The sequence below is a fragment of the Gekko japonicus genome, unplaced genomic scaffold, assembly GCF_001447785.1.
Source record: "Gekko japonicus isolate JY-2015 unplaced genomic scaffold, Gekko_japonicus_V1.1 scaffold469, whole genome shotgun sequence".
NCBI classification, from domain to species: Eukaryota; Metazoa; Chordata; class Lepidosauria; order Squamata; family Gekkonidae; genus Gekko; species Gekko japonicus.
The window spans coordinates 667434-690649 of record NW_015173138.1 but is presented as its reverse complement, the minus strand read 5'-3'; the positions used below and the strand labels follow the sequence as shown (position 1 = coordinate 690649).

The 23216-nt window shown below is 42.6% G+C and overlaps 1 protein-coding gene across 1 annotated transcript in view; it reads right to left on the bottom strand.

The window, feature by feature from the left end:
* Nucleotides 1–23216, bottom strand: part of LRP2 (LDL receptor related protein 2) — a 241739-nt gene that overhangs the window by 43766 nt on the left and 174757 nt on the right. The window contains exons 46-56 of the mRNA XM_015422244.1: nucleotides 21952–22071; nucleotides 20386–20517; nucleotides 19995–20196; nucleotides 17430–17725; nucleotides 14183–14699; nucleotides 11155–11307; nucleotides 9344–9514; nucleotides 5734–5957; nucleotides 3493–3670; nucleotides 2159–2355; nucleotides 1014–1259 (exon numbers count right to left, since the gene is read on the bottom strand). Of these exons, the coding sequence (XP_015277730.1) occupies nucleotides 1014–1259; nucleotides 2159–2355; nucleotides 3493–3670; nucleotides 5734–5957; nucleotides 9344–9514; nucleotides 11155–11307; nucleotides 14183–14699; nucleotides 17430–17725; nucleotides 19995–20196; nucleotides 20386–20517; nucleotides 21952–22071 (2436 nt within the window). The remainder of the gene's footprint in view (nucleotides 1–1013; nucleotides 1260–2158; nucleotides 2356–3492; nucleotides 3671–5733; nucleotides 5958–9343; nucleotides 9515–11154; nucleotides 11308–14182; nucleotides 14700–17429; nucleotides 17726–19994; nucleotides 20197–20385; nucleotides 20518–21951; nucleotides 22072–23216) is intronic.

Below are 23216 nucleotides of genomic sequence, written 5' to 3'. Positions count from 1 at the left end.
ATGTTTCAAAGGGGTGTATAAGACACGTAAGATAGAGACGCCATCGCCAGCGTCAGATTTATTTATTTCTTAAATTAAGACCGTGTTTCCTCCCAAAGGATGAGTCCAAACTAATGTTTCCAAAGACGCAAGGACTCCTGTACATCAGCATGACTTTCCCGCCTCCCCCCTCCCATGGCAGTCCCAAATGCCCCAACTGGGAAGCAGGGAAATCACAATCCATGGGTGGAAGTCCACATACCTACAGAAATGGTAAATCTGGATGCAACCCAAAGTAATTTCTTGCAGGGAAATCCCCCCCCATCATAATGCATGTTTTTTTTAACTTCAGGCAGAATATTTAAATATTACCTCTGGGAGTTCATAGACAAATAACAACCTAAGTAGCTGACTGCTTAAAGATAGCCAATGAGAGGGAGTTCACCACCTCTCTAGGCAGCTGATTCCACTCTTACACAACTCACTGTCAAAAAGTTTTTCCTAAGATCCAGCCAGGACTTTCCAGCCCTTAATTTAAACCTATTATTGCGAGTCCTGTCCTCTGCTGCCAACAGGAACAGCTCCCTGCCCTCCTCTAAGTGACAGCTCTTCAAATACTTCAAGAGAGTAATCATGTCCCCCTTCATCCTCCTCTTCTCCAGACTGAACGTTCCCAAGTCCTTCAGCCTTTCCTCACAGGGCTTGGTCTCCAGGCCCCCGATCATCCTCATCGCTCTACTCTGCAGCCGCTCCATTCTGTCCACATCCTTTGAACTGAGGCCTCCAAAACTGCCCACAATACTCCAGGTGTGGCCTGACCAATGCAGTGTAGAGCAGGACTATGACGTGCCTGCCTTTTTCTCGTTCCTTGCAGAATGCAAAACTCACCCAGTCACTAGATCCTCCACTGAAGACTAGGATGCAGTGAATGTAAGGTTTGGTACCTCTGTACGTTGCCTATACGAACACAGTCAGGACAATGCCATTCAAATTGTACACTGAATATAAAGTAAGACAAGCTACGCTCTGCTTACTGCATTCATGAATCGGTTCATCAGAGTGATCTCCACAGTCATCATCCACGTCGCATTTCCAGGACTGGGGGATACAGCGGCCATTGTTGCATTTAAACTGGCCGGGAGGGCAGGTCCTGCTGGCACAATGAGAACTGTCCTCATCTGAGTTATCACCACAGTCATCCTCTCGGTCACACTGCCAAGCTTCTGGAATGCATCGTTTGTTGGCACACTGCCACTGATGGCTCTCACACTGGTGATTGGCTAAAAGAAACCATTATTGTGACACTAGAACCTTACCGAAAATTTCAAATACAACTTCATCCCCCCCCACCCCCAATTGCCTAAAGGACAAACGAAATGTTCTGAACGATAAGATGCTCAGTAAATGGAGGTATATCTAATACAAGGGGGTCCCCAAATCTTTTGAGCCTCTGGGTACTTTGGGAATTCCGACAAAGGGTGGTGGGTGCAACCACGAAATGGCTGCCACGGGAGGCAGAGCCAACCATGAAATGTCAGGGAGTGAGGTGATGCTTAACTCTAGTTGTACCTCATCAACATTTCAAGCCAAAGCTCTGCTTAACAGATACCTCTTAAACTGAACATATTCAGTGAAAGCTTTTGTGCTGTGACGGCAGCTGTTGAAGCAATACATACATATATATTTTTAAACTGCACAGCCAATCAGGTCTCCAATGGCCAGACAGAAGGCCTGCTGGGAAAAAACCCCATGTGGACCCATCCACTTTCTAAAAACACTTGATAGGCGCCACAAAAGGTGTCAGTGGGTGTCATAGTGCCCATGGATGTCGTGTTGGGGACCCTTCAGAGAATGGATAGATTAAGAACCCCAAAGTTCTAACATGGGGAGAGATCTAGGTATATCTAGTGGTATATCTAGTGGACTAAGATATATCTAGTGGATAGACTAGGACAACTAAAGTTCTGATACTGTGAAGGTTCTAGGTGTACCTAATAGACAGACTAAAATAATTAAAGATCTAATAGAATTTCTGCTGAATTAGAATATTGAACAAGTTTTTATCTGGTTGCCTGAGGGTAACGGTTCTCACATTTCAAGGTCTCTAATATTGGCTGTAATGAATAAGAGGGTAGTATTTATCTCTTTCAGAGGAAATCTATGAGAACTTGCCACGCACCACAAAGCACACGATCTTCATCAGAGCCATCAGGACAATCTGGCCGGGCGTTACACAAATAATGGGAGCTTGTACAATTGTTGTCGTTGCACTGGAACTGCCCGACATGACAGTATCTGTGTGGGCACGTGGAAGGTTCGTCAGAGCCATCCCTACAATCTCTCTGCCCATCGCATTTCCACCAGATAGGAATACACCTAAACAAGATAATTATACATATTTTGGTGAGGCAGTGGCATGTCAGTTTACTTAGAAGCAAGTTCAGTTCAGTAGGATTTATTTCCCAGGAAGTATTCTTAGGATGGTAACCCTAGCACCTCCCATCAAGAAAAACTAAGTGGAATTGGTACATGTTTTTTTGGTCCTCCTCATTCATTTACTAACTCCATCCTAATAAACCAGTCTTCTCTATAAAGTATTACAGTTCTACTTGCCGACTACTTTGTATACTCACATTAAGTCCATTTGTAGGTCAGTTCTAATATGTCAATCCTATATAAGCCCATGCTTCCCTCCAGGGTTACTTTCACTCTAAGTCTTGTTGTAGCACTCAGTCAGTTAGTCCATCCTTCTCTACAAGGGGGCTTCAGCTGAGAAGTTTGGGGCTTACAGGGTGCAGTGACATCCTTTATGATTACTCAACTGATGCTACATTGCTCCAAAGGCAACTATAGCACCACACCAGGCGCTACATTAGCTTCAACCCCACTACCCCGTCCCCAACCACAGGCATGACTCTACTAAGATAGGGAGAAAGGAAGTTGACAATTTTGTTGAGATTACTGGAAAGAACAAGGCTGTGAACTCCAGAAATGGCTTTGATAAATATAATGCCGGAGCATTATGAGCGAAATGATGTTTATATGTTGATATATATCCTAGCGACTGCTAGAATTTTGTTAGCCAAGTATTAGAAATTAGAAAGGACCCCTCCAAGAGAGAAATGGCAGAAATGGATAAATTAACACTTCAAGGAAAAGATGACAATATACACCTTAAAAGATGGTTGAGAGTATATAAATGGACAAAGGTTTATTATTTGCTATACTATATATTGTGGAAAATGTACAAATAAAATATTTTTTAAAAAAATCAAATGGCTACCCAGCTAAATACAATAATGTTAACAATTACTCAAGGAAAGAAGATGGGTGGACAATTGATAGCTGGATCACAACAGCAGCAGCACATCAGCATTCCTCATGAGTGACCACAGCAGCACTTAAGTATTAAGAACCAAGGTGCAAGATGGCATGGAGGTTGGAGGTTGATGTCAAAAGGAAGCAGGGCAGGCATCAACATACCCTGAGGGGCGGTGTTACTGATAAACTTACCTTTCACTGTCTGCACACAAGAACTGGGTGCTGGAGCACATGGGAAGGCAATAAGCTGTGTTGCCAAACTGCACTACCATAAAGTTATCTGGACATTCACAGGAATAACCGTAACCACCATTTTTTATTAGACACAGATGGGAACAGCCACCATTGTTGGTCCCGCAAGGATTACTTACTGGCAAAGAAAGAAAGGAATGTCTCATTATTCCTGAATAATTTCTGTTCTAAAATTGTAAAGAGTGCTTTAGTCTTTGGTCTGATTCAGCAACTCAGTTTGGGGTCAGTTCTAGCACATCATTATCTTACATCCACAGACAATACTGGACCTATTCCTTGTTGGTGCATGTAAGTTAAAACATTCACCTAGAACGGGTAATCCACTCAACATGTCCTAAAGCAATCCTACAAGTTGTATCCTTGCACTGTGGTGTAGGTTAGGAGCAGTGGACTCTAATCTGAAGAACAGGGTCGGATTCCCCACTCTTCCACATGAAGCCTGCTGGGTGACTCTGGGCCAGTCAAAGTTCTCTCAGAACTCTCTCAGCCCCACCTACCTCACAAGGTCCCTGTTGTGGGGAGAAGAAGGGAATGTGATTGTAAGTGGCTTTGAGACGTTTTAAGGTAGAGAACAGTGGGATTATAAAAACCTACTCTTTTTCATCCTGGATTACTTGACAGATCTTTTACCTGGGAACAGACATCAGATAATGCCCATAGGAAGAGTCTCGCTAGAGCTGACCAAAGATCAATCTGACCAGACATTTTGTTTTACACAGTAGCCAGCCAAATGCCCCAGCAGGCCTTCAACTGGGGCTCTGAGGCCAAAGTCATATCTTGTTGTCACCTAGCAACTGGGATGGGAGGCCAGCCATCACAGCTAACACTCACTGATGGACCTATTCTCCATAAATTTAACTATACATTTTTAAAAACTATTAACATCACTGAGCACCCCCAAATTCCAATATTCTGGCAGAGGGAGAAAATGTTCTCTCTGTCCCCTTTCTCCATCACATGCTCAGTGTTCTCTCACGACACTGGAGTCCTACAGAAAAGCATCAGTTGCCCATGGGATTTGGGATATACAAGAACAAAATATGAGGCTGAGTGAGCTGAGCCATAAACTCACAGAAACATTCTACTGCTAATGTAAAGTAGCGGTTAAGGAACTGGGCTATGATCTGGGTGGTTGCTGATTCAGATCTCGCCTCAGCCACAAACTCACTGGGTGGCCTTAGGCTGAGAGAGCTATTATCTCCCAGTATCAGTACCTCATATTCAATAAGGGCCTAACAATACTGGTCTAACTTCCCGGTCTGTTGTCATGGAACACTGCCTAAAAATATACAAGAAATGTTATTCGGAATATCTCATCAGAAGAAGAATCTGATGAGCCAAATTCAGGATCAAGCAATGAGTTAAATCCAGGACTACAGTACAAAATAAGTACATGGAAGGAACAGGCATGGGCACAACACTGCAGCAATCAGTCTGCCTTCAAGGCAATGTATGTGTCTACTGGCCCATCCAGTTTGGTCTTATCCGTTCTGACAAAACTGGGACACTCTGAGGTCTCAAGCAGACAAAGGTATTCCCAAAGACATGTTACTTAGCATCTTTTTAAATGGTGATACCAGGAGTTGAACTTTAGACTTTCAGCATGGAAGTATCTGTTCTACCACTGAACCACAACCTCTACCCAACACAAGGCTCCTTCTGTTAGGTTGCTACCTGGTTATCTAGAACATTCCTACAATATTTTTCCCTCATAACCAAGAGAATGGTTCCAAAAATCCAATGCACGGGAGTGAAATGTTTAACAAGAACCTCCATGTGCTCTCAGATTCCTGTTCTATTACTTGTCTTTTCTACATTCTCATTATTCTTACTTGAATGTTCCTGTTTCTTGGGGGGGGGGGTGTCCTGTTCCACTCATGTTTTGCTCCCTCTAGTGGTCAGTTCAATATTACCCTGGGATATGCCCAGCATAAAAACCTGCAGTTTAAATCTGCAGTGAGATATGCTGGACATAAAAGGGTATAATATAGAATAGACTACTATAGGGAGCAAAACAAATTTGGAACCAAAAAAAAAAGGAGGAAACAGGAACTTACATGGAAGGAAAATGAGGATGTGGGAAAGCTCCCTGAGACAGGGCCACACTGTGGTCATGGTCAGAGGACTGGGCTTTAAATATTGGTCAGACATGAACAGCAAATAGCAGAATTACTTCCTTACCGACAGGTTGCCTATATGGGTGGTATACATGGATATCAAATGGTCTGTGGGTGGTATTCACCAGAACAGTCCTGCCTGATCCGTTGTACTTATTTCCCTTTTCAACTGTTCTTGTGTTCCAGTCAGTCCAGTAGAGTGTGTCTTCAAAAACTGTAAGTGCAAATGGATGAGGTAATGACCCATCATACACAGTGTGGCGGTGTCGACCATCTAAGTCTGAGTACCTGTAGGAAGAATAATCAATGGGCAACACTGAGACAAAAATTGGAAAAGCATCAAAATGTCTGTGTTCTGCTTCTTCGTCTGTTGCCCCTTCTGCCAGTAAGTGATAGAGCCTTGTGTTTCGTTTGGTGTTCCCTCAGTGATTCCTCCTTTCTGCCTAATATTTTTAATTGTTGTTTTTGTTTTGTATGTATTTTAGCTCCTCTTTTAATGACAGCATTTGGGGGGCAATTTTAATGGTTTTTAAATGTGTTTTTATTATGTGCTTTTTAATTTGTTAGCTGCCTTGGTGGCCCTTCTGGGGGCAGGAAGGAGGGATATAAATTTTGTTAAAACAAACAAATAAATAAATAAATAAATATGGCAGTGTTCCACCCAAGCAATCGTTTTACTCTCTAAAGATTACTAGGTTTAGTACCCAAAGGTTTAACTGCTCTAAATGCATTGTATACACTGAACCTACAATGAACTCTGTTTTCTCCCAACCTACTAGCAACCCCACCTGTATTCTATCATTTCTGCAACAAAGTTTGAAGACTTCTTCCAGCTCAGAAAGCTTTTATACTTAAAGAGCCACACATTCAGAGCAAGAGATCAACAAAGGGCCAGTATAAGAGACTCCACTTTTGTAACAGAAAATACATTATAATTGCTGATCACAAGCATGTTTATTAATAATCCATAAAGTTTCTACAGCTCAGACACTGGTTGTTGCGAGTCCTCTATTAGACACACTCAAAATCTCACAATAATAAATGAATATGGACAGAAGCACCCTGCATGATTGTTTACTGCACTGGCATAGATCTGTGTACGGTTCACACATGGATTACAGGCAACCGTCCACCTCCATCATTCCCTCTCTGCAAAATATCTCTAAGAACCCCTTTAGTCCTGGAAAAATCTTTGCCTGCCATTCCCTTCACATACTACTTATTCTAGCTTTTCACCTAGTCCTCCAAAAGACTTTAATTTAAATATTTCATTTTCATTGTTAAAGAGCCATATTTGGCTCTGGAGCCATAGGTTGCAGGCCCCACCTCCAGCCTAAGAGAGCCTTCCTCCAACTTAGGTGGCTCTTATGCTGAGTAGTAGGCTACAGGACTGCACCAAGAAAGTACAGCAAGACTAGGATTGCCAGATCCCCCCCCCCCCCCCCGGCCACCAGCAGGGGACAAAGAGCTACGACTCAGGGGGAGAAGAGGCAAAACAACCTAGTTCTAAGCATTCGTCCAGAAGATAAAGGTAAGTCAAAAATCGCAGGGTGCTCTACTTTATATGCAACAAAATAAGAGGCATGAGATAGTAAGGGGCGCCTGACAGGGCCCGCTGTGTGAACTGCTGGTCTCAAAAAGCCAGAATTCCAGGAATCCACATTTCTCTGAGCTACTAGTCATAGCCCATTGTTTATTCATTTAAAGCATTTTTAAGATGTCTTGCCTCCTCACAGAGCTTAAGGAGGCCTATAGACATAGATAAAACATATCAAATAAAATACATTAAATTTTTAAATGTAAAGTTTAAAATCCCTACTCCGGACTGCTGTTAAACTTAACCAAATACAGTCCTAAACAAAGCCATTTTCAACTGCCTACTAAAGAGGGAAAGTGAGGGCCATAGGTGCACCTCCCTGGTTTCTACATCCCAGTCCACTATTTCTCCTAAGGGAGGGTGAGATAAAGACGGCATTTCCCAGGATCTGCCCCAGAAAACAGTAGTGACATGGGGCTAGAGCACATCTCTATATCCCTCAGATATTCTTCCTACCTTCCAAAGGTTCTGTTGACATGTCTCTGGGCTTCAGGGACCAAACTTTAAATTTAATTTAATTTAATTTAATCTGGATTTTAATATTCTTATTGTTTTATTTGTATTGGCCTGTCGGCTGTCTCCTATAAAACCCCCAGAGCCTGTTCACAGGGTGGACGGGGTATAAATGTAAATATAAATAAATAAATAAATAAAAATCAGTTGTTTTTGCCTACCCATACATTAAAGCACTAAACTGACTAAACTGAGGCTACTGTACTGTGGTCACATTATAAGAAGACAAGAGTCACTGGAAAAGACAATAACGCTAGGAAAGGTTGAAGGCAGCCGGAAAAGAGGAAGACCCACCATGACATGGATTGACTCAATAAAGGAAGCCAGAGCTCTCAGTTTGCAAGACCTGAGCAAGTCTGTTAATGACAGAACATTTTGGAGGACACTGATTCATAGGGCCGCCATAAGTCAGAAGTGACTTCGCAGCACTTAACACAAAGCATTAAAGAACAAGCACAGAGCCTTAACTTTCCCAATGAAATAGCAGCTACAGTCCTGAGAAACAGCAAGTGTGTGGGTTTCCCACAGTTACTTATGGAAGAGTTACTTAGGGATACTGCATATTAAGGGCCAAACTAGACATGACAGTGTCCACAGATGCGAAATGGCAGCATCCTCCCCAAGGCTGCTTAGGTACTTGAAAAGGTGGAGGAGAGGGGGAAACAAAAGCAACTCAGCTGACCATCCTGTAGGCCCCATCAGGATCAGGCCCTCACCGCATTTTTAAATCCCTTAAAAGGATTGCAGTATCCACAGGTCAGACTCACAGACACCATCACATCTAGATGGGCCCTAATTTTTTTTCACTATTTAGAAATTCTTTTCGAGTGGGTTTTATCACAATTATAAAATGTTGTGATTGTTTTTATACTTTTTATTATTATTTGTGAGCCATTTTGGGTACCATTGGGTAGAAAGCCAACAAATTAAGGGAAATGTTTCCATGTGTCCAATCCCAAGCCTTGGGGTTTTCACACAGAACTCTTCACAGGTTCCTTCACTATGAATAATCTGAATACTTTATTCATATAAATCAGAATACGTATCATGTGATTCTATATATATTATTTATTTTTAAACATTAATTAGCTCCCAATCCTTTCTGTTTTGTTTTGTATCCTGTGCTATGTTATGTTTTAATAACTCAAATAATAAAATTAACTACAAAAAGAGATCAACTATATGAGAAATGCACATCTCTCAACAGATTACTGTACTGTGTGATTTCAGAATTTAAATTCTACACAAAAATGCAGACAGGCGACTTGAAGACATGCATGAAGATTCATTTTCTACTTTAATACTCACTTAAAAGGTTAAAGTATTCATATGAAGCAGTAAGCAAAAAGAAAGCTGTCCCCTTTGATTTCAATACCTTTGCACATTAGGTGACAATGTTAATTGCTACAGCAACACCATAGACAAAATTATATGTTCTAATCAGTAATCATGGACTGGCATATTTTTAATCTAAAGAATTAAAACTGGATCAGTCTAATGTGGTAACCCCCAAAATTTGGTATGAAGAGTTACCCAGTTGCTTTATTCTTCTCTATGTACGTACTCAATGTAGTTCAGATGGGCGTCTGCCCAGTAGAGCTTGTCATTGGTGTAATCTATGGTGAGTCCATTAGGCCATTCTAACTTGGTAGAGACAACCACTGTCTTGTTTTTGCCATCCATTCCTGCACGTCCAATATATGGTCGGTCAGCCCAGTCTGTCCAGTAAACCTGTCTGTTTTAATAAGGATAGCATAAATTAGTCTAAGATCATTGTAATATAAAACAGACTGCTACCAGATGGGTTTTTAAAGAAAGATATGCAGCAAGAAAAGTACTTTTATTTAATGAATTCCGGATAAGAACACCAAATATAATCATAAATATCTCCAGAATGTGTAAATCTCGTGAATGGATTTTAGTCTATCATTCTGCACAAAAATCCCCAAAGGAGAGGAATTGGGTAAAATGGGAGGATTCAAACCCACAGGCAGCAAGAAATTGTAATGGATGAAAATAAATGGTGTAAAGAGCACATTAAGATTAACTGATTTATCGTAGCATAAGCTTTCATACACAACAGAAGACACCCTAGAAAATATCCTAGAGGGCTTTAAAAATCACTAAAACTCAGCCTCCCTCTGCTTCCATTTAGCCATCTCTTATCTCCACACTCTTTTCTTCCAAAGCTTCTTGCCTCCTTACCCCTTCATCCCTACAGTCTTGGATTATGTCACTTCTCTTGGTATTAATTGCTTCCACCAGCAAGTAGTAGCACCACTAGCAAATTATACATTCAACCAGAGATCATTTCGGGGGGGATTGCAGGGGATCGCAGTTCCCCCGGGTGAGGTACGGGGGGGGGCACATGACGAAGCCCCGCCCCCTGCTTCCGGCCACCCCGCTTCTGGCCCTCATTCAGCCAGGAGGAGGCAGGAGAAGAGGGAGGGTAAGTTGCTTCCTCCCTGCCTCTCCCCACCCCTGCTTGCCTGGGGCCAGGGAGGGCCTTCGCGGGGCTTCCTTGCACTCTCGCCAGCCTTGCAGGTCCACCGCCGGGCCCCTCATGGGGCTCGGCAGTGGAGCTGCAAGGCTTGCGGCGGTGGCCGGGACCGTTGGGGGCGGGGTGTGTGGCCTTATGACACACTTCCGGTGATGTCAGGGGGTGTGGCCTTATGACACACTTCCGGTGATGTCAGGGGGTGCGGCATATGCTAATGAGTTATGCTAATGAGTTCCCCTAGCTCTTTTTCTACGAAACGACCCCTGCATTCAACCTACCACTTAAAAAGGTATGTAGGCTTAATCTCTGCACAATAAAGACAAAGACTTTCAGGTCAGACGAATGTTGTTCTAAGTTTTGCCACCAATATGGTGGCTTCATATAAGGCCATGGGGATATCCACAGCAGTGTCACTGATCTGAAGACCTAAGATGTCCCGTAAAATCTAAATTTTGGGGTAAAGACCAAGTCACAAACAGCTAGATGTGTTGAGGAATCATCAGGGGCCATGGCTATTTGCTCAGCATACAGAAAATCCCCAAATTCAATCCCCGGCCGGCATACCTAATTAAGGATAAGGTGATGTGAAACACCTCTGCCTGAAACCCTAGGGTGCCCCTGCCAGTCTGAGTAGACAATACTGTCTTTGACGGACCAGTGGTCTGATTCAGTACAAGGCACCTTCATGGTGTTCATCAGGGATAACCCGTCTGATGGCTTGTAATACAGATGCCTGCTGAATAAATCTAGCACTTCATGCATCCAATGAGCTCTGGCTTACGAAAGCTAATCTTTTGGTGTTTAAAGCACTACAAGACTATTTTATTTGAAACAGATTAACAGCATTAAAAGGTAATCATGACTGAAATACCTACCCATATTTGGGATGAACAACAATGGCTCTAGGATGCTGAAAACAGAAGGTGTTGTTGGGATCCAAACAGTGATCAATGAGTTTCTTCCGAAACCGTCCATCAAGCTCAGCAACATAGAGACAGTTCTTGTAGGCATCTACCCAGTATAGTTTTCTGAAACAGTTGACAAGGTACATGCTTATAACGTGCATTTCATCCCTAACAGTGATCGATACAACTTTGATATACAGAAAGGAAAAGAAAAACTGGGTGAGGACATCAAAGGGCCTGGGCATTACCATTTCCCGAAGTATATTTTGGGGGATAAATCACTGTTACTTTGATGCAGAGAGCCAGTTTGGTGTAGTGGTTAAGAGCCGCAGACTAATCTGAAGAACCGCATTCGATTCCCCACTTCCCCACTTGAAACTAGCTGGGTGACCTCAGGCAAGTCACAGCACCCTCAGCCTACAAATAAGCACAGCTCGTCACCTAGTGGTGCCAAATAAAAGAGCTACCGCTTTGGCCTCCTGGCTATTCCACACACAATACCATACAGTAATTAATTCATCAGTAGCTGCATTTATACTTGTTATACTACGGTTACCTCTTGGCATTTTCTCACTCGGAATGTTACTAAATTTCACAACAAAGTCTAATCAAATTTTTAGGTTTCCGTTACGGTTTCTCCATACTTAGAAACAAAACTTTGGTTCTTCTTTTTCCTAACCATATTAACAAAATTTGATAGAAACATTATCATGATGACTGACACCTGGTTTTTATGCTAATTGTGTATAAATGGTGTAGAATGTAAAATAAAACAAAAGAAACAAACAAAACCATGACATTTGCCAAAGAAAATAAATGAGATGAAAATAAAATGGCACTGATATCAGTACTGGTAACAAGTTAGAAGGCCCCCTAAACAAAGTCATTTTTGGTGTCTGGAGCCAATCTCATGCCACGAGTATTCCACAGACACATGCCATCTAGTTGGAACCCTTGCAGTTTACAAATATCTTAAATATATAGCAGAATAATTTGGTATAAATGCATTACAAAAATAGCAACATTCTGAAGAAACTGCCAGATTATGTAAAGGTAGCCCAAAAGTACCAATTTAAACTCAGTCTTTGCATCCATTTATCAGGCACTCTTATACTGCAGCACACACTGTCCATCAGCACGAATCAACATCTATAGCATTTAACAATAAATAAAAATTCAGAATAGAATTTTCCCTCCACTGGCATACAGTTTAATAAGGCAGAACTAAAAGGTACATGGAGAGAGAGGGAAGGGGGGAAAAACAAGAAAGAATTCCGAGGCAAAGATCTCAGTAAAGAATACACGAATAACCATACTGGCAAAGGGTGGGAGGGTATTTTTTAAAGAGAGAGCTAGCGAAATTAATGTTAGGACAATTTCATAGGATTAGATCCTACCTGCCTTCCCACTGATGAAAGACAGAGGAAAGGCCTTTTTTAACAACCATGGGATTGTTGGGCTTATATGATGAAAAACCATGGAGGGTGGGGAACGGACTCAGCCAAGATTAAGTAGAAAACCTTGTAGGATCCAACCCATACTATGCTGAAGCAAAAGAGACAGGGTATAAGCAAGACAGGTCACAAAAATAGGAAATTTTTAAAAATCTGGTACAGAAACCAGCCTTTCCTCATCCTCTGCTGAGGAAGAAATTTTACCCTCAAACTGTTCCTCAAAAAAGAAATTCCGGGAAATAAAGATCTCAGCATGCTTCTACCCTTCCTCCAAGTATTTTACTAAAAAGGAACTTGAATGATTAACGGAAAGATAATCAAGCCAGGGAGAGAGCTTTTACTGGAACATTTGGGAAATACATCTTTCTTTTTCCATCGTTTCATCTGAAAATTTTGTACACAGTATTCAAGGGGAAGGGGCGATGAAATATGTAGGTAACGGATGCCCTGGTCCTTGAGAACAAGCATTCCAGCCCAAGACTCTCACATTCACATGATATTGCCCTCAAGTTTTTAGACCTTTCTCCACAACTGCATAGCATTTGGTTACCTACAAAGAGAGAGAGCTGTAAACTAGAAAACTCCTGCTTCAAATCCAGTTTTTAGCCATAAACGTGCTTAGGTGGACTGAGGCAAGCCATTATTCTCATAGATGCAACCCCACTGCCAGACAGTAAGCTAAAGGTAAAGGTGAAGGTTTCCCCTAGCTCGAAAGCTAGTTGAATCCGACTCTAGGGGGCGGTGCTCATCTCAGTTTCCAAGCCGAAGAGCCAGCACTGTCGAAAGATGTTTACATGGTCATGTGGCCAGCATGAGTAAACGCCGAGATGCATGGAACGCTGTTACCTTCCCACCAAAGAGGTACCTATTTATCTACTTGCAATTTCTTGCTTTCGAACTGCTAGGTTGCCAGGAGCTGGGGCCAGAGACGGGCACTAGGGTCTCGAGCTGCCGAGCTACAGACCTCTTAACCTCTGAGCCACCGCGGGACCAGACAGTAATGCGATCATAATACTGACCAACCTTACAAGATATTTGTAGATTATGGAGAAGCTCTACATTCAAGTCACGTATAGCCTTGACCGTTTTGCTTAATGGATTATTAAAAAGAGGTAGCACCTACATTTTGGTGAACGTGGGCAGAAAGATTAAACTAGGAGTTCCCAACCTTTTTCAACCTGCAGGCACCTTTGGAATTCTGACACAGCATGGTGGGAGCAGCCACAAAATGGCTGCCACAGGAGGCAGAGCCAGCTACAAAATGGCTGCCACAACTTATCCTCAGTTACACATACTTGTGCTGTTGTGACAGCTGCTGCCAGAGTAAAGCTTTTTTAAAAAATTCACAGAGTCAATTAAATCTACAATGGCCAATCACCAGCCTTGCTAGACAAAAGCCCCACTTGGTCCCGCCAACTTTCTAAAAACATTTGATGGGCACCAGGGAAGGTATTGGTGGGCATTAACCCCTTATAAATCATCATAATTCAAACGGGTAAAAAATCATAACAACTGGTAAAAAAAATAGCAAGAATGAGACTTACCTGCCAACCCAATCAACAGCAATACCTTCTCCACTGGGTACACCATCATTAATTACGGTTTCCTTGTTTGTTCCATTGAGAAACATTCTTTCAATGATCCTCCTGCCCACATCAATCCAATAAAGCCTTTTTTCCACCCTATCAAAGTCCAGCGCCACCACATTCCCAAGCCCTTGCAAAATGAGAGAGTAAGACAGGCCATCCGTAGTGAGATTCCTAAGATAGTAGCGGTTGCTAAAGATAAGGTAGGGTGAGATGTCGCTGTTTTGTCGGCAGCGTTTTCCATCGGGCTCACGGATGTAGCCTGGCGCACACTTGCAGATATAGGAGCCAATGGTGTTTTCGCAAATCTGGCTACACACCGAAGGTGTTTCACTGCACTCGTCAATGTCATCACAAGTCTTTTTATTGGACATGAGCCTGAATCCAGGATGACAAGAACAATAGAAACTGGTCTGGGTATCTGTGCAGTTGTGGTCGCAGCCACTGATTGAAGGGTCGTTGCATTCGTTAATGCCTGTAGGCAAAAACAAAACATCAGGAACCCAAGTAACAGTTACTCAAAGAAGCTGGAAACAATGTATTATAGTCACTGATTTCTGTTTGTTCACTAAATGTTTGCTAAATGAGTGTATAAAGTGCCATCAAGTAGCACCCAAATTATGGCAACCCTACCAAGGGGCTTTCAAGGCAGGTGAGAAGCAGAGGTGCGTTGTCATTGCCTTCCCTATGCAGCGTCTTCCTTGGTGGTCTCCCTTCCAAGAACTGACCCTGCTTAACTTCCAAGATCTGATGAGATCAGGCTATACCATGCTGCCTTCCCTCCCAAATGTTCACTTTACACAACCACAAAGGTTTTTAAAAATCAAAGTCTGCAAAGGTATAGTAACAGACACCCAAAATGGTTCTGATAATTTTTTTGGTTGGATCCACTGCATTTGATGAAGATGGTGAACGTCTGAGATGCGCAGAGTTCCTGGACCATCAGCTTCCCATACCACCACTGACAGACCAATACCGTTAGGCTCCTCCTGAAGTTTGATGAGGAAGAAACCATCTTACCAATAATTTGTGCGTGCCAAATGGATATCAACTGAATGATAGAATAATCAGGCTGACAGGCCTAATTAAATCAAAGTATTTAGTAATGAAGAATAGGAAGAGATTGGATTTATACCCCGCCCTTCACTTGGAGCCTCAGAGCAGCTTACAAACTCCTTTCCCTTCCCCTCCCCACAACAGACACCCTGTGAGGTGGGTGGGGCTGAGAGAACTCTGACACAAACTGCTCTTTTTCAAGGACAGCTGTGCCAGAGCTTGTGATTGACCTAAGGTCACATCAGCAGGTGCAAGTGGAGGAGTGGGGAATCAAACCCGGTTCTCCCAGATTAGAGTCCGCACACTTAACCACTACACCAAGTCATAAAAATGGTTCAGTCTTGCTAAAATCCATTGGCCCAAGGGCAAAACTGGCTTAAATCCAAATTAATCAGTTATAGCCTCAGGCCGTTAATGGGATAATTAAAACACAATTTGATCATGTGCACGTTATTTTGATAGTAAAGTTTATTTACAATTCAATAAATATTTTACAGTAAAATAAACAACAGGCTTTTGTAGTTGGACAATTCTGGCTTTGTTATGGCTGTATGTATGTGGGAGGGGTTCATAGGGATGTACAGCTGAAAAGAAAATGGTATTTTTTGGATATCGGGTAGGGCATAAATATTGGTATTCTGGATTATTTTTGTCCTCGATACCAGTTTGGTTTTTGGAATTCCAGAATTATCTTGGTTCATTATTCCCTATGAGGAATACTTCCGGAGTGGCTTTTTTTTTTTTTTTGAGCAAATGTCACCACAATTCAGGGTGGATAAAAATCAATGCTTTTAAGAAAAATTAAATCAGATTTGAGGAAAGATCTATCTAAAGATAGTTTTCTATTTAGTCCAAAGGTTATTCATCATGAAATATGGATTTGTTTTTAATTATGTAGCATGAGGCTGTATATTCATGCAATGTTTTAATTTTTTTGGTAAATGAATTCCATTAACCCATTCAGAGGTTTCAGTAAGATTATTTTGGGCAGTTTTCCTATCTAGAAGATATTATCACAGATTATTGGTGTTGCAGTTCTCAAAACTGTGAACTTGTGTCTGCAGAGATAACATGCCTCTTCTTTACAGCAAAAATGTTATGAAATAAACATACAGAGTAAAGAGAACTCAGTCTTATTGGTCCTCTGCAAATGTATGCACATAGAATCAACCTCTTAACTGGTAAGTTTCAAGAAGTTGAATGGATATAAGATCGTTTGGGGTGAAACAGGTCTGAATAAGGAGATGTTAAGAGCTAAGGGGAAGGATGTAGTACAAATGAAAGTGAAACTTTTTAATCAGAATACTCCAGAAATCGAGAGATCTTTGTGAGTGTGTCCTCATGGATGTATAAGCAAATACAAGAATACTATATAATGTTATTGTTTAAGTTAAATAAAACAAATTAAATGGTTTTTGTTAATTATTATTTTTCTCCTTCCAATAAACTACAGCAGAAAATTGTTCAAATATGAATGAGTAACCTATTAAACTGACAATAGTTCACCTTGCAATGATTTCATAGTTATCTACTTCAAGTGGTAAGTAAACCAATAAATAATTTTCTGATATAGCTAAAACTAACCTGAAAAGTTATTACACTAAAATGAAACCTTCATCTGGGTTGTAAATATTAAGGTCAACAAGAATGAGCCTTTATGTAGAAAACCATGATTTAAATCGAGTCTTACTGACTAATCAAATCCACCCTGCCACAACTGCAGCACAGTGCTTTCTGTCCACTAAAGATCCCCCCAGGTCTCAAGTGAACTGGACCAAGGAGTCCAACTCTATGGCTCCTGAACAAAGTGCCCCCAGCCATACTCCATTGTTTTCTAAGGGGGAAAAATCCCATGCTTTCTCCAGAGGAAAGAATAGACAAACACACAAGAGCAAGCAAAGGCTTCCTAATGCAAAGATAACCACTGACAATCTCTTACTCATAATTCCCAAATTAATTCAAAGTTTAATTTTGCCTTCTTAATAACGACACTATACTACTGACTTTCAAGTCATTTTATCATCATGTGAGATCTCCAAGGACATTTACCAGGCAGATGTTTCCAAAGTATTGCAATAATTCACCTTCTGGTATATAAAACTTCTGTACTCAGATACATCCATTCCTTCAAAAAATGTTCTATACATACCACATCCTTTTTCATCACTGTTGTCAAGACAGTCATCTATCCGGTTGCAGATTTTAGCCAATTCAATGCAGTTCCCGTTGTCACACTTGAAATAATGGGGGGGACAGGTTGCTTCTGGTGTAACACACATGTGCTCCAACTCATCTGATTCATCACCACAATCATTGTCCCCATCACAAATGTAGGCTTTTGAGATGCAGCGGCCATTTTGACAAGTAAACTGGTGTTGTGCACAGGGCTGATAGACACAACCCCTCTCATCACTGCTGTCACCACAGTCATTACGCCTGTCGCACCTGGAAAAGAAACCCATTTTTGAGGCATTACAAGAAGGTGGTGACCACCAGTCAGGAAAATACTACCTATTGGCATATTTCTATGACACCTCCTCAGAGTCCTGCTTGAAGTGGCTCACAAATAATATCACAATGTTAAAAACAAGCTAGAGGACATAAATAGCATAAAATTTATCTATAAAACAGAAAGGTTTTTTGGCATATGGGCACAATCCCACCAAATGTCAATTAAAGCCGCCCTTGAATGAGAGTATCTTCTACATAAAACTTCCAGCTTGACAGATTTTACTCAATTGGCAAGACATTAACGTCAATGGACTTAGTAGACTGTAGAGCTTGCAGTACTTTTCTTTCACATTAACAGGCAGAGATCACACCACCTAGTGTACAAAACCAGTCTACCAATCAGAATAATTTATACACATTTTCAGGAGTTTATCCCGTCTCGGTTTAAATGTGTTTTTGTTTTAAAGAAACAACCCCCCTCCCCATTTCTTTAGCCACTGCGGTGGCTCAAGTGGTTAAGACGCTGAACTGCAGGCTGTGGAAGGTCGGTAGTTCAGCAGTTCGAGACCCGGGTGCCGCATGATGGAGTGAGCGCCCGTCTCTAGTTCCAGCTCCTGCCAACCTAGCAGCTCAAAAGCAAGAAATTGCAAGTAGATAAATAGGTACCACTTCAGTGGGAAGGTAACAGCGTTCCGTGCGCCTTGGTGATTAGTCATGCCGGCCACATGACCACGGAAATGTCTTCGGACAGCGCTGGCTCTTTGGCTTTGAAACGGAGATGAGCACCGCAACCCTAGAGTTGGATTCGACTGGCTTTCAAGCAAGGGAACCTTTACCTTTAGATTGTAGATGCCGTGGTGGTTCAGAAGTTAAGACGCTGAGCTGCAGACCAGATGGTCTGTAGCTCGGCAGTTCAAGAAACGGAGATGAGCACTGCCCCCTAGAGTCGGATTCGACTAGCTTTCAAGCAAGGGAAACCTTTATCTTTACCTTTAGAGTGTAGATATTGAGCAACAGTCTGATTTGCAAATCTCTGCAGCCATGTTCAGTCCTTATTAAAACAAAGCCCAGAAAGCCGGTCCTATGACGGAATGCCCAACCAAAGAGACTGCAAGCACTACATGAGATTTAGATGACATTGGCTGAATTTGAATTTGACACAAGGCAGGGGAGTCAAGAACAGCAAGCAACTGACAGGGTAAGAAAGCCCACTAGGACCTTGCTAAGGCTCAACCCCCAGAAAATCATCCTTGCCTCTCTGTCTCCCTCCCCCCAAATGTCACTCATTGCTGCCCAGCTGACTACTGGTTAACTACATTTTGCCTCAATCACCTTGTTTCTCTTATGACCAGGGGAGCATAACTCCCCACCATGGTCCAGCATCCTAAAATCACAAATTCTGCCAGTGGTAGTTAAGCATTAAGAATAAAGTTAACATTCTTCTCTGAAAATGTGGATCAGCTTCAACTACAGGGAACTGGGCTGAGAAGACAGCGACTTCCCTTAGGATGCCAAGCGAGTCTAGGCTGATCTGGGATCTGAACCCTTGTTGAAGTCCACACTGCCTACACCCTGATTCTCAATGCACAACTTCCTTTACTGAAATCCTCCAGCACTTTGGTATGGTTTATTGATTTATTTGGTGAATTTATATGCCGCTTCTCCAGAGACCTGCTTGAGGCAACTTACGACTAAAATAGTAAAACAAAACCATTAAAACACAACCATAAAAGAACAAAATCTGACACAAGCCATGGAAAACAAACCAAAGCCATTAAAACAATCTGGGGCATAAGGACAGCATAAACACACACCGAGCAGCCTAAAAGGAAGTAAATAAAATCATCTTCAAACCAGAATCAAACCATGATAAAAGACAGAACTCTTCAGTGAAAAGCCTGGGAAAAAGGAAGGTTTTACCCCGGTGACAAATAGAAGAGAGAGAAGAGGAGAAGAGATTGGATTTATACCCCACCCTTCACTCAGAGTCTCAGAGTGGCTTACAATCCCTTTCCCTTCATCTCCCCACAACAGACATCCTGTGAAGTAGGTGGGGCTGAGAGAGCGCTGAGAGAACTGCTCTTGAGAGAACAGCTCTGAAAGAACTTGTGACTGACCCAAGGTCACACCAGCAGCTGCATGTGAAGGAGGGGGGGGATCAAACCCGGTTCTCCCAGGTTAGAGTCCTTAGAAAGTAAAGCAGGCTTCAGCAGAACCTCCCAGGGGAGGGCAATCCAAAGGCCAGGCTGAGTATAACACAAACCTGTAAGCGCTGCGGATGCACAGCCCATTGCTACAAGTGAATTCAGTGTCCAGGCATGGCCTTCTGGTGCAGTTCTGATGTTCATCGTAACCATCGCTGCAGTCAGCATCCCCGTCGCAGACCCAGGCCTTGGGGATACACCTTCTTTGCGTAGGTCCGTTGTTCATACAAGTGAACTCCGATGCTGAGCAGCTGCGATTTGCTAGAACAAAGCATAGTATCTCAGCAACGTTATTAAAACACCTCTGTCCAGTTATTAGTTATATGTTTATTGGTCCCGCTCTCAAGGACTATTGTCCAGAAGGAGGAATTTCCAAGACTAGGGACAGAAATTTTTTAAAAAACAGAACCAAATGATTCTGTATAATGTTCAGGCCTTGCAGGTACTTACCACAACCGTGTCTTTGGTCCTCGTCACTCATATCGCCACAGTCATTATCACCATCGCAGATCCAACTTGCTGGGATACACCTGCCATCATCGCATCTGAACTGGTCATTTGAACAGCTCCGCACAGGGGGAACTTGGAAGAAGAACAGGGTTTGTCTGTCTGCCTGCTTTGTGATATGCCTGTCAGCACTTTGCAGGGCTGTTGTTGTTTTCTTTAATGTCAAGAAAGTGCTCCTGAAAGCCACCCCCCCTTTTATAAGATCACATGCAAAGGATTAATGCCGCTCACTGCCTTCAGCTAAACACCAGAGTTCTCATTCACAAGCGTGTCCCTAATCTTGAGTTTCTCAGAATAACATGTGCCAAACCTTACATACTGACATATTTAGACTAGGGAGATGCCTTGCAGAAGCCTTCCGCTTTTGTGAAATCAGACACATGGTACGGAGGACCTTAGGAATCAACACGATTTTCAGGGCATGAGCTTTTGGAGAGTCAAAGCTCCATTCGCCAGATGATGAAGGGCACTTTGACTCTCGAAAGCTCAGACTCCCAAAATCTCCATTCGCCAGATGATGAAGGGCACTTTGCCTCTCGAAAGCTCAGACTCCCAAAATTTTGAGTCTCTGAGGTGCTATTGGACTCAAGTCTAGCTGTTCTACTGCAGATCAACATAGCTACCTTCAGAAACTAGGCTAGACTAGAACATGAGACTCACTCTATTTGGTTTTAAGACAGTGGGCAATTCTGCATCTGGCATTCGCTCCACATTTTCTCAACGCGGAGGAAAAGGTGCAGCTCAAAGCCACATTCAAATACCCCAGGGCAACGCTGTACTGACTGTGACGTCACCCCTGAACAGCCATAAATCTATGCAGAAGGTACCATAAAACTCGATGATCAGAGAAAGTGAAAGCGGCATGCAGTGTAGAGGGTACCATAAAACCCGATGATCAAAGAAAGTGAAAGCAGCATGCAATGCAGAGGGGAATTTCTGTTCCAGTGTGGGTTTGGTAAAACAACGGAGGGAAAAGCCAATACAGAATCGCCCATAGTCTGATTCTGCACCCATCTGTTTTCCGCAGTTTCCCCACAGCCACACGAGGTCATAAATCTCCCCTCTACACTGCATGCTGATTTCATTTTCTTTGTTCAACGGGTTTTATGGTACCTTCTGCGTAGATTTATGGCCGTTGAGGGGTGACTTCACAATCAATACGGCGTTGCCCCAGAGTATCTGAATGTGGCTTTGAGCTGCACCTTTTCCTCAGTGCTGAGAAAATGTGGAGTGCATGCCAGATGCAGAATGGACCATAGAGTCAGACTTGCACTTCTTTCCCATGGTAAAACCATCCGTTCCCTCACTCAGAAGACTCTAGAGTAACCCACACCGAAGGGCTTGCACCTATGGTCTCAATGGAACTCTCTCATACCTTGGATTGTAACCTAGGGTATATTTTCCGAAAAGACCGACCATCACTGACCTATCCATTCATTAACCTCAATTCATTTTCTTCCGCCCAGTTATGCCTTCCCAAATCATTTCGTTTTTTAACTTCTCACTTACCACAAGAGGCGGGCTCATCGGAGCCATCAGCACAATCCACTGCTTGATCGCAGTACCAATGAGCAGGGATGCAGCGTCCAGACGAGCAGCGAAACTCAGCATTGGTGCAAGTCAGTGAAACTGGAAGGGTGGAAAAAAAATTCCCCGGATTTCATCTTTCTTTTTTCTTAGGATTCCAAACTGACTGAAGGTGCATTTGAATCCGTGATTAACATACTAATACTTAGTATGTATATATTATGCTTCGGTACGTTCAAAGTACTTCTCACACATACATTACCTTACACAGCCATGTAACAAAAGTCCAATGTTATCACCTCCATAGTGCTTATCTTAGGGGGAAGGGCTGAAGCCAACAGAGAATAGCTTGCCTAAGGCAATTTAGGGAGTTCATGGCAGAAGAGAAACTTAGATTGGGTTCACAGCTCAGTTTCTCAGGTGCTACAGTACAGTAGCTGTCCAAGACAGCAGCCTTCTGGACAGAACTGGAAGCTACTTCCATGAGACCCAATCTCACACTTCAAGGGCACATATTAATAATATGACTTGAAAGTGGGACCAACTGCACGGGTTTTTCCCATCCAAATGGCAACCGAGGCGGCTGTCTGCCCCTTCCTCTGACTTCATGTGCCCTAGGACGGACAGGTAGTTCCTGAGGGAGAGATAAACAGGGCCTCCCCAGCGTTATTTCCAGTGGTAAAAATGCTGTGCGAGGGAAGCCTGAAACCTCTCCCTCCCCCACGCCCAGATGCAACTGAGTGGAGAAACTGAGAGCTTTTTAAAATCCCCACTTGAACATATAACCATGAGCTGGGTAAGAAGCCCTTGACCTGACTGGATTTTGGCCCAAGTCCAAATGTGCAAAAGGACTGGTACTTTTCATATGAGAAAAACAGCCGTAACACCTCTATAGCTACTTTCTCCTTGGACTCAAAGCAAGAATTCATGAGTGTTCTTTCTTTCTTTCACTGCAATTCGCTTTTTTCCCTTTGCTAAGAATTATCTGGTTGTCACTTCACCTTCTCACATGATTCAGAGCTGCAAAATCAAGGTCATTTTACATTCTTATAACATTTATTCAACTTTGACTACATGTGCCAGCCCACCCATGGGAAGCACCTCTGTTCCCATGCCAGCAGCCATTGGCAACCAACCTGCTGGTATCAATGCTCTCCACACCTTCAGGCAAGCACAGCTAATAAGAATCCTATATATCAGGCATGTCCAACTTCGAACAGGTAGTGATCTATTTTTTCCGGCCAAAA